This window comes from Lepus europaeus, chromosome 7 (assembly GCF_033115175.1).
Source record: "Lepus europaeus isolate LE1 chromosome 7, mLepTim1.pri, whole genome shotgun sequence".
Lineage (NCBI taxonomy): Eukaryota > Metazoa > Chordata > Mammalia > Lagomorpha > Leporidae > Lepus > Lepus europaeus.
In genome coordinates this window covers 59,918,404-59,930,861 of record NC_084833.1, presented here as the reverse complement: position 1 = coordinate 59,930,861, position 12,458 = coordinate 59,918,404, and the positions used below count along the sequence as shown (strand labels likewise).

At 39.6% G+C, this 12,458-nt stretch overlaps 2 protein-coding genes across 2 annotated transcripts; both read left to right on the top strand.

Moving 5' to 3' along the window:
- The first annotated feature begins 2,115 nt into the window (after window positions 1–2,115).
- LOC133764502 (olfactory receptor 51I1-like) lies at window positions 2,116–3,054 on the top strand. Its single transcript, XM_062198177.1, has one exon. It carries the CDS (start codon window positions 2,116–2,118, stop codon window positions 3,052–3,054), a length of 939 nt encoding a protein of 312 aa, XP_062054161.1.
- An 8,217-nt stretch (window positions 3,055–11,271) lies between these two features.
- On the top strand, window positions 11,272–12,225 carry LOC133764501 (olfactory receptor 51J1-like). Its single transcript, XM_062198176.1, is given in 1 exon segment — window positions 11,272–12,225. A coding segment is annotated over 1 exon segment (954 nt).
- The last annotated feature ends 233 nt before the right edge of the window (window positions 12,226–12,458 follow it).

Below are 12,458 nucleotides of genomic sequence, written 5' to 3'. Positions count from 1 at the left end.
TTCTTGGCCTGATTATTCCTACAGACCCAGAGGCAGCATATTCTCCTAAGGCTGGTTTGCTTTTTTTCCCCAGTGGATTGGCAGGCCACAGGAGAGAGACTAGTTCTGGAGTCATGATAGGCATAAAGGCCAGCCAATCCCTGCCTCTAGCCAGTGATCTGGGTACCAGGCCCAGGACCAGCTATAGTGAGGGACGGTTGGGCCTTCACAAAGCAGGGGTTGGGTTTGCTCTGCAGGTTCAGGTCATGAGATCAGAAGGATGGAAAGTCTGTTCAGGTGAGTAGAAGCTGAAGTTTTTGTTCTGAGATGCGGCTCATCCCAGGTGCACACTGCATCTCCCGTGTTTTCGCATCATGGAGGAGTCTCTGAGGATACAAACTTCTATGTGGCAGAAGGTCTCATGCTAATAGAGGAACATTAGGGTTTGTATTATCTGGCTCTCCTGTCTTGATTTAGGAACTGATGCAGGGGATTTTCTATTTGGCTCCTAAATCTGATTTTTTAATGAGGTACTAGATTCTGTTTTTTAAATTTGTCCTTTACTTGGTCTTCTCAACCAAAGGACTTGTCCCTTCCTCTAACCCATGCATCCAATTTCAGAACCTGTAGGATCTGCTCTCAAACCAAATGCCTGATGCCCAATGCTTTTCACGCCTTCTTCATTTTCCTATGTGGCTGATTCAGCCACATCGCCCCCTCTACCTCTCATCTACCTCTGCTTTCCCTATGTGGCGTTCGTCCAGGCTGTCTTCTAACTTTCGTTTTCTATAGAGTAGCTCTGTGACCTTGGCAAATCAAGTAAAAGGCCAATTTCCCACCCTTCCAAGTTGGAAAATTGGTGTGATTATGTAATTTTGAGGATCTGGAGAATCAACAACATGACAAGTCTCTCTTGCCTCAGGGAACAGAGTCAAGTTCTTTCTGAGGGATGTTTTAGATAACTGAAATTTCTCTGTTTAATAAGGCTGGGTTAAAGATGCAAACATGATATCCTCAGTCTAGACATTTGAAATAACTAAGAAGATGTTTAATTTCAAAAACTGAACACTATCCACAAGGAAGAGGAAGAAGCATCTTCAATTAAAAAAAAAGTGCCTATAGGAAAAAAAAATATTTGTTTTGATGATATTTAGCATTATAAGTGCATGAATAATACATTGAAAATGTGTTATATACTAACTACTCCCTATAATCAAGTGTTAATTTGTTTAGGGCTCAAGCAAATATGCAGGGCTAGGTGTTATAATGATGCCTGCTTTACAGATGAAGAAACGTTGAACTGCAGAAAGAGTGATTGATCCACAATTCCACTGAGGCAAGGTGACTCAGCCTGCAGTCCTACCTCTTAAGCATACTGGTGTGAAATCCAAAAATTGAAGGTATGGAATCTGCAAATAGTAAATAAGATATATCAGTAAAATCACTAGCAATCTAAGCAGTCAGGAAAAGCTAGATGATCCCGTATCTCCAATGGAGGAATTTTGGTAGTGCTTGGAGTAGTAGGAATGGGCACTTGGAGTCTATCTGCTGGACAATTCTGCATGAGCATTGAAGTAATTTTTCTCAACTGTGTCCCCTCAGTCACTGAAAATTCAACATGGTCTCACAAGATTTTATAGAATGAATGACAAATTATAACTTTATTTATATCATCATACTTCAAAAAATGTCTTTAAATTTTTTGTTTATATGAAGGGAGCAGGTTTCATGTATTTCATATATACAGTTTTAAGAACCCACAATCCCTCCTCCTTCTTTTCTTATTTTTTCTTTTATTTTTTACAATGACATACTTTCAATTTACTTTATAATCACCATGTATTTTCAAGCCTCTCAATGCCAGCTAAAGAAATGGGAAACTTCAAATTATCACCAAGAGAATTAGCTCAAATTGTGAGTAATATTATCTTATTCTAGATATATTCCTAATTTTAAGTCATGGCTACTTTCAATATTCTCTTGAAGACCAAAAAGATTGAAAGGAGATAAACGAATTGATAGATAGTACTAGGCAGGTCACTATCATCTACAATCAATTAATTTTATATGCCTTGCCACAGGTTACATTGCTGTCATCTGCCTGAACAAAACTTCTCAGACTACAAACACTAAAACATGTTCAACAGCAACCAGTGCACCCCAAAGTATTTTTTGTTGACTGGTCTTCCTGGTCTGGAGACAGTGTACCCCTGGTTCATCTTCCCATTCTGCTGTACATATCTTGTGGCCATCATAGGAAATAGTCTGATCCTGACCGTGATCAAGAAAAACAGTTCTCTGCACCAACCGATGTACTTGTTCCTAGCCATGCTGGCCTCTGCAGAACTTGGTGTCTCTGCCTCCACGCTGCCCACCGTGCTGGGCATCTTCCTTTTTGGTACTAATGAGATCCTCTTTGAAGCCTGCCTTTTGCAGATGTTCTCCATACATTCGTTTTCCATCATGGAGTCAGGAGTTCTGCTGGCCATGTCTGTGGACCGCTTCGTGGCCATCTACAACCCCCTGCGCTACACTACCATCCTGACCTTACCCCGTATTGCTGGTACTGGGGCTGCACTTGGAATGAAGAGTGTGGTGCTCATGTTTCCACTGCCCTTCCTCCTGAAACGTCTGCCCTTCTGTGGCCGCAATAACCTCTCTCACTCCTATTGTCTGCACTCAGATCTAATCCAGCTGCCCTGTGGGGACACTCGTCCCAACAGCATTTTGGGGCTCTGCATTGTTACTTCCACATTTGGGCTGGACTCATTGCTCATTGTGGTCTCTTATGTGCTGATCCTATATACAGTTCTGGGCATTACCTCTGGGGACGGGCGTCGGAAGGCCCTCAATACGTGTGTGTCACACATCTGTGCAGTCCTTGTGTACTATGTGCCAATGATCAGCGTGGCTCTAGTGCACCGTTTCATGAAGCACGCAGTGCCTGCTGTCCGTCTCCTCTTGGCCAATGTCTACCTTCTGGTACCACCTGTGCTCAATCCTATCATCTACAGTGTTAAGACCAAGCAGATTCGCCAGGGGTTGATCCAACTCATTCTTCAAAGAAAATATTAAGGCATTTAGGGCTGTTGAGACCATGTCCCCTCAGGTCAGTTTCATTACCAAAGGCATTCCAGGGAAGGAGGGAGTGCTCACTACCTTGTCAACGTTAGAAAGCTTGAAAGTGGTACATGTTAATGAATGTGTGGGAACAGGCATTTTCATACAGTATGCGTTGCTTAGCATAGTACAGTTTTTGTGCACATGATCTTCAATAAAATATTCTAATTCTTAATACTGCTTTAGATTTATACTCCAATCTTTATTCATTGTCACAGAGACTTTAATAATTTTCACCTTACCAATGTTTAAAATGGAGTTAAAAACCAAACAAGTGACCATTAATAGGTAGTTAAATGAACTCAAATTTGTGTATATTATGTAATATTCCTTATGGGAAGGAAGGAAGGAAGGAAGGAAGGAAGGAAGGAAGGAAGGAAGGAAGACGGAAAGGAGGGAAGGACGGATGGAAGGACAGATGAATGAAAGGATTCCAGATCAATAGGTGTTCGTGGCTTAAGCACAAAAAATCAAATTATTAAAATATGTATGTGTGTATGTACATAAGTCCAAAATATAGCACTTTTTTCAAAACCATTTAAGCTCATAAATAATTTGTTTATGGGTGCAAAACCACACTAAATTAATAATGACTCCTGAAAATTTCTGTGATGGTGAAGAAAGGAACTAAAAATACTCTCACTTTATATGGTTTGAAATTTTTCCAAAATAATGCATTGAATATTTTCTTGTCACTAGAATTTTATATTTTACTTTTAAGGTACTACATATAATGCACACACACACACACACACCTATATATATATATATATATCCTATCGTGTATAATTTTTTCATAATATGCATAACCATGTATAATACACAAACATATATATTCTCTCCATATATAATTTTCCTAATTTGCATTTTCCATGTACCTTTTGAAAACTTCTAGTATGCATGAATTTCAAAAAATTTTAACCCAGTCAGTACTGTGGCACTGTGGCCACAGCTTGAAGTATCAGCATCCCATATAGGCACCTATTCATGTCCCGGCTGCTTCAATTCCAATCCAGTTCCCTGCTAATGCTCCTGGGAAAGCAGCAGAGGATGGTCCAAGTCTGCGGGCCCCTATAGCCATGTGGGAGACCTATATCCTGGCTTTGGCCTGGTCAAACCGTGATCATTGAGGCCATTTGGGGAGTGAACCAGTGGATGGAAGACACCTCTCTCTTTCTCTCTCTCTCTCTCTTTCTCTCTTTGTAACTCTACCTTTCAAATAAATAACAAATTTTTAAAAAAACTTTACCCCAAAATAAATTTATATTTCTTGAAAGTTTTTAAAAGGTTTATTTATTTATTTGAATGTCAGAGTTACAGAGAGGGAGAGACAGAGTGAGAGAGCTTTTCCATTTGTTGGTTCAATCCCCAGATGTCTGCAAGGGCCTTCCCTGGTCCAAGTCTAATTCAACAGCCAGGAACTTCACCCAGGTCTCCCATGTGGATAGCAGGGCTCCAAACACTTGAGTCATCTTCTGATGCTTTTCCTGGGCTACCAGCTGGATCAGAAGTGGAGCTGCTGGGACACAAATCTGTTTTCATATAGGATGCCGGTGTCACAGGCAGCTGCTTTACCCACTGTGCCACCTGGGTCTCCTTTCTAGAAAATTTGTACGTATATATTTGATAGGCAGAGAGACAGAGACATAGAGTCAGACAGACAGAGACATGTCATATGCTGGTGCACTCCCAAATGCTCAAAAAATCCAGGACTTTGCCAAGTCAAAGCTGGGAGTCACAAACTCCAAGGTGGTTGGCAGGGACCCAACTTGAGTCACAACTTTTTGCTTCCCAGGCTACACGTTATCAGGAAGCTGGGATCAATGGTGGCGCAGACCTAGGCCCTCTGATGCAGGATATGGACATCTAATGTGACATCTTAACTGCTATGCCAAATGCCTCTCCCAAATTTATCTTTTCATTCAATTTTCCCAGAAATTTTTGAAGTATACTCATAGAAACTGAAAATCTATTCAGGCCTTGGAACAATTAAGAGCAAAGCCCCTTATTTGAGAATATATTCATATATTGAGTATAAGCCCTGAGTGCAGAGTTTTGGGAATCAGGAATTTGTATACTTCCAGAAGAAAGCTGGTTTTGGGGAATACATTAATTCTTTCTGCTGAGACATTGTTAAAAGCACTTGGGGAAAGTAGTCTCTGAGATGCTAAAGTGGAGATTACAGAGGGTAAGTTTGTTTGTGATAGAAAAGTGTTTCAGAAGAAGCTGTATTGGGTTGAAGTCATTGCCATATAACCACCCAAATGCTAGTGGATAAGAGGAGAGGGACACATTATCTGAGAGCCTTGTTTTCTTTGGATTTGCAGGGGTCTTTCTTTACCAGTGTCCTTCTCCCTCACAACAGCCTTCCTGTATACCAAGGCTTGCTTGTCCCACTCCACCCTCTTTCCATTACACGTTCTAACAGCACTTTTTGCTTTTTATTGCTCTTCTCATTTCACACATCATAAGTGTAGCCAAATATTATCTGTGTACTCTTTCTTCTTTAAATGTCTGATCAAGTACATTTTAAACACCATAAGGGATGACTTGCGTGTTTTGTGTTCAGGTTATACCCACTGATCCTTGTAGTGTCTGGAAGATAGTAGAAATTTAATAAATAGTTTATAAATGAGTAAATGAATTGGAAATGAGTAAGTATAGATCCACAAATGTTTCTTTGACCCTTATATTTATTTTACTCCTCATTACATGTTTTAACCCCACATGATGAGTGTGCATTCCTTACTTTTTCTTTCACCTTTTTTTTCTGGTGGGCAACAAGCTTTTTTCACTCTCTTTTTCTCATTCATAAACTAAAGATATTCTCAAAATCTAAGGATGTTCTCTGGGAAAACAAGGAATCCCTCAACTTCTCAGTTAAACACTGACTCTCTTGAAGCAAATCTCATCCTTATTGTCAGTACATGTGCTTAGGTAAAACACTCCCAGTGACACCTGGGAGACTTTTGAAAGAACTCACAAGCCTATTTTAATCTTAACCATGTATGGAAAACTATGGTACTATTTAAGGTGTAATGAGTGAGTTAGAAGGAAGAGAAGAAGTTTGGAAATAGGAAGATGTGTAACGTTGATGTCAAAGGAATAAAGTCCGCAATAAAATATTTTATTCAATCATATAGCCTTATGAAATACATTGTTCACGTCCTACAGAGTTTAACAAGTCATGAAAATAGATTAGAATTCATATATATGTATGATTTTTAACTCACCAGCTTTAAATGTGATAATCTGCCTCAAAAGATACTGAATACTAATTCAAACTCAAGATTTGAGTATAGTTTCCTTTTTTCTGATAGAATTGTTTAAAATTATCATTTCAACCAGATTTATCCATGTAGTTCCTTCTTTTCTCATGGAAATATCTTTATGTTGCTCAGAACTCCACCGTTCTTTGTGAATGTCCCCATACTGCTTCATTATTGTCCTCTCCATTGTGTCTCTGGCCCATCCCCCACTACCAGACTTCAGATGTGGAATATCTGGGTCAAATCTAGATCATATTAATTATCATTTAAAGCATCCTCTTACCAATTATACAAATCTTCTTTCTCTCTTGTTAAATCAATGGTACAAAAAGAATATTTTCGAATAATTTTAGAAAGTTGTGTGCATGGGAATTTTTTAAGACAAAGCACATTTTTCTTTCTCTTTTCCATCAGATAATTAGCCAATGAACCAGCATTTACAACCAATCAAAACCCAGTGGTTCAGCACTTTAAATCCTCCTTAATGTTGAGTTCTGGAGAGGCCCACTCTCTCTAGCCACCACATGTTGGGACAGCCTGGTCTTCTTAACTTTTTAATTAATCTTCACAAATCTTTACCCTAATCCAATCTGGAACTTTTTCTCTCACTAGCATAACCCTTGGATTCTGTCATCTCCTGTTATGGAGAACCATTGAAATTCTTTGGATATCAACAATTCCATGCCCCAGTCCTTCCTTGATAAATTCATGTCCATGCAAGTGGTTGTGGTTGATTACATTAGGCTAATGTATTATTTCTCTTGGATATCATTACCCAACAATAGTTTTATTAGATAATTTCTATATTATATTTTATGTAAGGCAGAGGTTTTATAATAATATAATAATAATATACTTATTATTATAATATAATAATATTAATATAATATAATAATATACTTACTATTATAATTTACTTATTATATTAGCTAAATACTATTGTTATTCTAATTTCACAGAGTTACTGACTGTATCCTCTCTTATTTCCCTTAGGGATTTCTGGGTATTGAGAAAGGATAATGTAACTATGTAGTTGATTGCTCTTCCAGGTAACTAACTCCACCCTCATTGCTCTATTCCCAGGGCTTCTGAACAACTTAAAAGGAGGGCAGCATCACTGCAGGCATAGGACTAGGAAGATACCAATGCAATAGCAAGGACCTGCTGAAGGGAGCATCCCCCATCCCACTTGATACTCAGAGGTCAGTTCCACTTGTGGTGAGCACTTCAAGCCCTTTATCTTCCAGCCTTGCTTCCTGTAGCAGCTTCCAGAAAGACTCTGACACCTACTCCACAGCTTGAAACACCTGGATGTTTCATTAGTGGATAATCACATTCCTACCTTCGTGATCCTGTATGGTAGAATGATAGGAAGCATTTCCTAAACATGATTACAGGTGAGGGATGAAACAAAAGCATCTGATAACACTATTGATTATAGAAACAGTTCTGCCATCACACTGTCTTGGGTTACTCAAGACAGTGTATCTTATTTAGATGTTCATCTGTTAGGTGAGTCACCCCATCTCCTTCTTTCCCTCACAGAGGTAGTCTGAGTGTCAACGAGACAGTGACAAGCGAAGAGCACTCTTTATGGGAAATTGAGGTCAAATTGAATGTGATTGATTCTTCAAAGAATACTTGAGGCAGGAGCTTGAGATAGAGGAATTCTAAAATGCAAAGGTTGGTAAAGATTCACATTTCACATTATATACTCAGAGCCATTCTCTAAGGCAGGTATTAACATCTCTATCCTCTATCTAATAAAATAAATGTGCACAAAAGTAAAGTAAATACAGTTACAGTGAGTGTGGGATTCACTTCCAATTCCGTCTAGCTGCAGGGGTATTCACTGTCCCCTATTATCTTCTTTCTGCTAATTGGTTGTCCCCTATTACACAAGGATTGTACTAGATTAAATACTAAATGGTCTCTTTTCCCTGCACCCAACTAGAAATGTTCTTGTTGAACAAATCTTAACCTCAGGAAAATATTCTAAGATCCCTTTCAAGGAGACCTGACCCCTATATGGCTGGGGAAACTCTGGACATTGGAGAAGGATGGATGTAAAATTCAAGAAGAATTTTAAGAAAAGACAGGAGGCAAAGAGACAGGAGGACAGGACAAGAGAGATATTGACTTGCAGTCTGAGATATCTTCCTTTCAGTATCAGGTCATTTGGGGCATGACAAGCAAATCAATCCAGAGGCAGGCCAATATGTGGTCCACTTAAAGAATTAAAAAACATGGGAGGTCTTGGAGGTGAAACAGGAACACAGAGCAACAAACAGGGAAGAAAAACATTTCCAAGTCTCTCAGCTTTTAGGTGTTCTGACCTCTGTAAGCATTTCTTTGTTTTTTGTTTGTTTGTTTTTCCCTAAGATTTATTTGTTTATCTGAAAGGCAAAGAAACAGAGAGACAGAAAGACTGAAAGGGAGAGAGAAAGAGGTCTGATTCACACCCTAAGTGGCCACAAGAGCAAGCTTGGGCCAGATGAAGCCAGGATCCAGGAACTTCATATAGGTCTCCCACATGAATGGCAGGGGCCCAACCACCTGGCCCATCATCCACTGCTTCCAGGAGCATTAACAGGGAGTTGGATAGGAAGCAGAGCAGCAGGGCTTAACACAGGCACCACAAATTCTGGACTTGTAATCATTTTTTAAGGCAAATTACTCTATCCTCAATTTTAGCACAGGCCACAGAAAATCATTTTATATTTTCCTAAGATAATTCTCTGCTGACTAAAGTGCATCAGGATATGGTAAGTGCTCCAGGACCCTGAATATGGGCAAGAAATGATTCTTTTTTCCATTTTTCCTATATTTTCTAGATGTAAAAAAATCAATGATTTTAATATCCTAACTCACTTAGTTCCCATTAGTTCTCAGTTTCTCCAGATTTTATTTGTTTTTGTCAAAGAGTTGTCTTAAATCCCACCCCCGGCCATGGTAATTTTTTTTTTCCTGACCACATAATACCCATCTTCTCCATTTAGCCTGGGAAATGTCCAGTAATTTCTAGCATGTCATTTTTCAAGGAAAAATTTCCAGATTTGCAAGAAAAAGTTAGGTTTTCCCCTCTGAGTTCCTCTCACTCTATCCTGAAATTGTATTTTGTAGCACTTCATATAACTGTAAGTAGCTTGGAGAGAAGACTTCAGGGTAGGTGGTGAGTATGCTAGAGTATTTGTGAGAGAAGAGATTCTTTTTGATCTATGGTTGAAAGTTGAAAAGATGGTTTTTTGAGTAGGGCCAGGACTTTGTCACCCAGTACTGCATGGTGTTTATCATAGGGAAGTGCTGATTGGCAATAGATCTTCAGGGCACAGAAGAATTTAATAATGACCAGCATGGAATAGTGAGGTCCCTATTGCTGAGAAAGTTGTGTTGTAGCTGAATGGAAAGTTCATACCAGGGTCAATACAAACAGATTTTCAGCAAGTGGGAGAAGTATGTTTGTGCATATGTGAACATGTATGCAGGTATGTGTGTGTATGCATGTGTATGTATTTGTGAGGTGGGGGCCAGGTGGGTAAGTTGAAAACTTCCTTTGGAAGTCCTTCCTGCCATGCCAGTCCAGGTTTTATTGCTTTTTTTTCCTTTCTTTGTAGTTTTAAATTTATTTTTGAGGTAACATTTCAAATTTATGTTACAGTAAAAGGTTTAGTGCTCCACTAAATAAGGAGTTTAATGAATAAAAAGTAATAATACTTAGCAGGAATATAGGCAAGAGCTTTAAACAATAACCAAATAAATGATGCCAATTTTCCTCATATATAGTAAATTTGAAAATGATCACTGATCATTTGCCATAAATCTGATACACACAGGCATTTCCTTCTTTTTTGGTTTTTTTTTATTTTTTTAAAAAAATTAGCTTCCACATATAAGGATGGACATGTGATATTTGTCTTTCTTTGTCTGGGTCACCTCACTCAACATGATGGTACCATTCCTGTAACCATGCTGGCCTGAACAATGCTGCAGCTCAAAACACATTCAATCTGAGCAGGTGGTTTTCTCCTCCCCTCTGCAACTTCTCTCTCTTGCCCAGGAGAACATTCCTTGAAAATCTATTCACTTTCCTATGTTGTTGCAGCAGTATGTCTTAATCAGAAGCAAGTCCCAGTGGATAAGCTAAGTTCTTTTGATAATTGTGTTGAGAGATTACAGATATCATCACAACAGAATATTTTCATGATCCTTTGTCTGCATGCAAATCCACTATTCCAGGTTCCTGCCTCCTCCTGAATCATCCAGTCCTTTGCAGATAATCTTTCTAGTTGCTTCCTAGTCCTTGAGAAGCTCAGAATACCCAGGATGCTTCATGCTTTTCTAGTCTAGCTCTCCTTCCACCAGACCCAGGCTCTGGCCACTGCCGCCATTTCAACCTTGCTTTGGACCTGTTATTCACATACCTCTCCTCATTCACCATGTATTTTTTCCTAGGTGTTTTTTATGTACCATGTGTTCTGAGCCATGTATACATATAACTCTCTAATAGAATCTATTCACTTATTTCCAAGATTATCCAAACCTTATTCTGAAATTACCTACACGTGTTTTTTCTCTAATAACTTTCTGGAGTCAGGCCTCTCCTCACCAATACAAGGCAGTCATTTCTCCCTTAAGTTTTACAAGGTGTGTTGTAATTTACGGGCATGATTGTACATCAGCCTTAACCTTTCCTAGGATGGAGACTATAACCCCCCTCATCCTGGAAACTTTTGAATGTTCTTTCCATTTTCAGAAATGAGGCTTTGACTATTAAACTGGTGACTGTGTTTTCTTTATCTTTTTTCTTATTATACAGTGGCCTTCCCCATAATAGCATTATAGCACTGTTTTTTTTTCTCCTAATTTTCAAGGTGGTATTGGTACCATGGGATGAGATTTCAACATGAAGCATTCTAATAGCACTCTGGAGTCCTTACCTACAACATTTATTTTGGCTGGCATCCCAGGGATGGAGGCAGAGCACTTCTGGATATCCATCCCCTTCTGCCTGATGTACATCATCATCTTCCTTGGCAATGGCACCATTCTGCACGTCATCAGAACAGACACTGCCCTGCATTAGCCCATGTATCTCTTTCTTGCCATGTTGGCATTGGCTGAAGTTGGTGTCTCTGCATCCACCTTGCCTACAGTGCTAGGTATATTCCTATTTGGTACCACAGAGATTAGTTTTGAAGCATGCCTTTTCCAGATGTTCTCCATCCACTCTTTCTCAATTATGGAATCAGCTGTGCTGCTCGCCATGTCTGTGGACCGTTTTGTGGCCATCTACAGCCCACTGCACTATACAAAAATCCTGACACTGCCCCGCATCTTTAGCACAGGGGCAGTCATTGGGCTGAAAAGCATTATACTCATGGCCCCATTGCCCATTCTCTTACAACAGCTGCCCTTCTGTGGTCACAATGTCCTCTCCCACTCCTATTGCCTCCACCCCAACCTCATCCATTTACCTTGTGGGGACATTTCTATCAACAATATCTATGGACTTTTCATTGTCACCTCCACATTTGGGCTGGATTCACTGCTTATTGTTGTCTCCTATGGATTCATCCTCCATACTGTACTGGGTATCACCACTGGAGAAGGGAGGAAGAAGGCACTCAACACATGTGGTTCACATGTCTGTGCTGTGCTTGCTTACTATGTGCCAATGATTGGCCTGTCTATGGTGCATCGCTTTGGACATGATGTGTCTCCTCTGCTGCAAATCATGATGGCCAATGCTTACCTCTTCTTTCCCCCTGTTGTCAATCCCATTGTCTATAGCATTAAGACCAAGGAGATCCGTCGCAGCATTGTCCGAATGCTGTCAGAGAAGAGATTCAGAGTTTAAGCAATGGCCAAATTAGGAAAAGAGACTTTGGTTGGTTTGTTGGTTGATTTCCTATAATCACAGCTGGTCTTAGTTTTGTGACTGATGCTACGTTAGAACATGGTGTCTAACAGGAGGCCCTTTGTACGCAGTAAATTGGAGTGTTTTGACAAATAGGAGAGAATTATGTATGCCAGAACCATATGCAGGATTTATGTTATATTAAAACATGTTTTGTGGCATGGGTTCAATAC

Coding starts and splice junctions, on each gene's coding strand:
- LOC133764502 (XM_062198177.1), top strand. CDS start 2,116: ATGTTCAACAGCAACCAGTGCACCCCAAAGTATTTTTTGTTGACTGGT.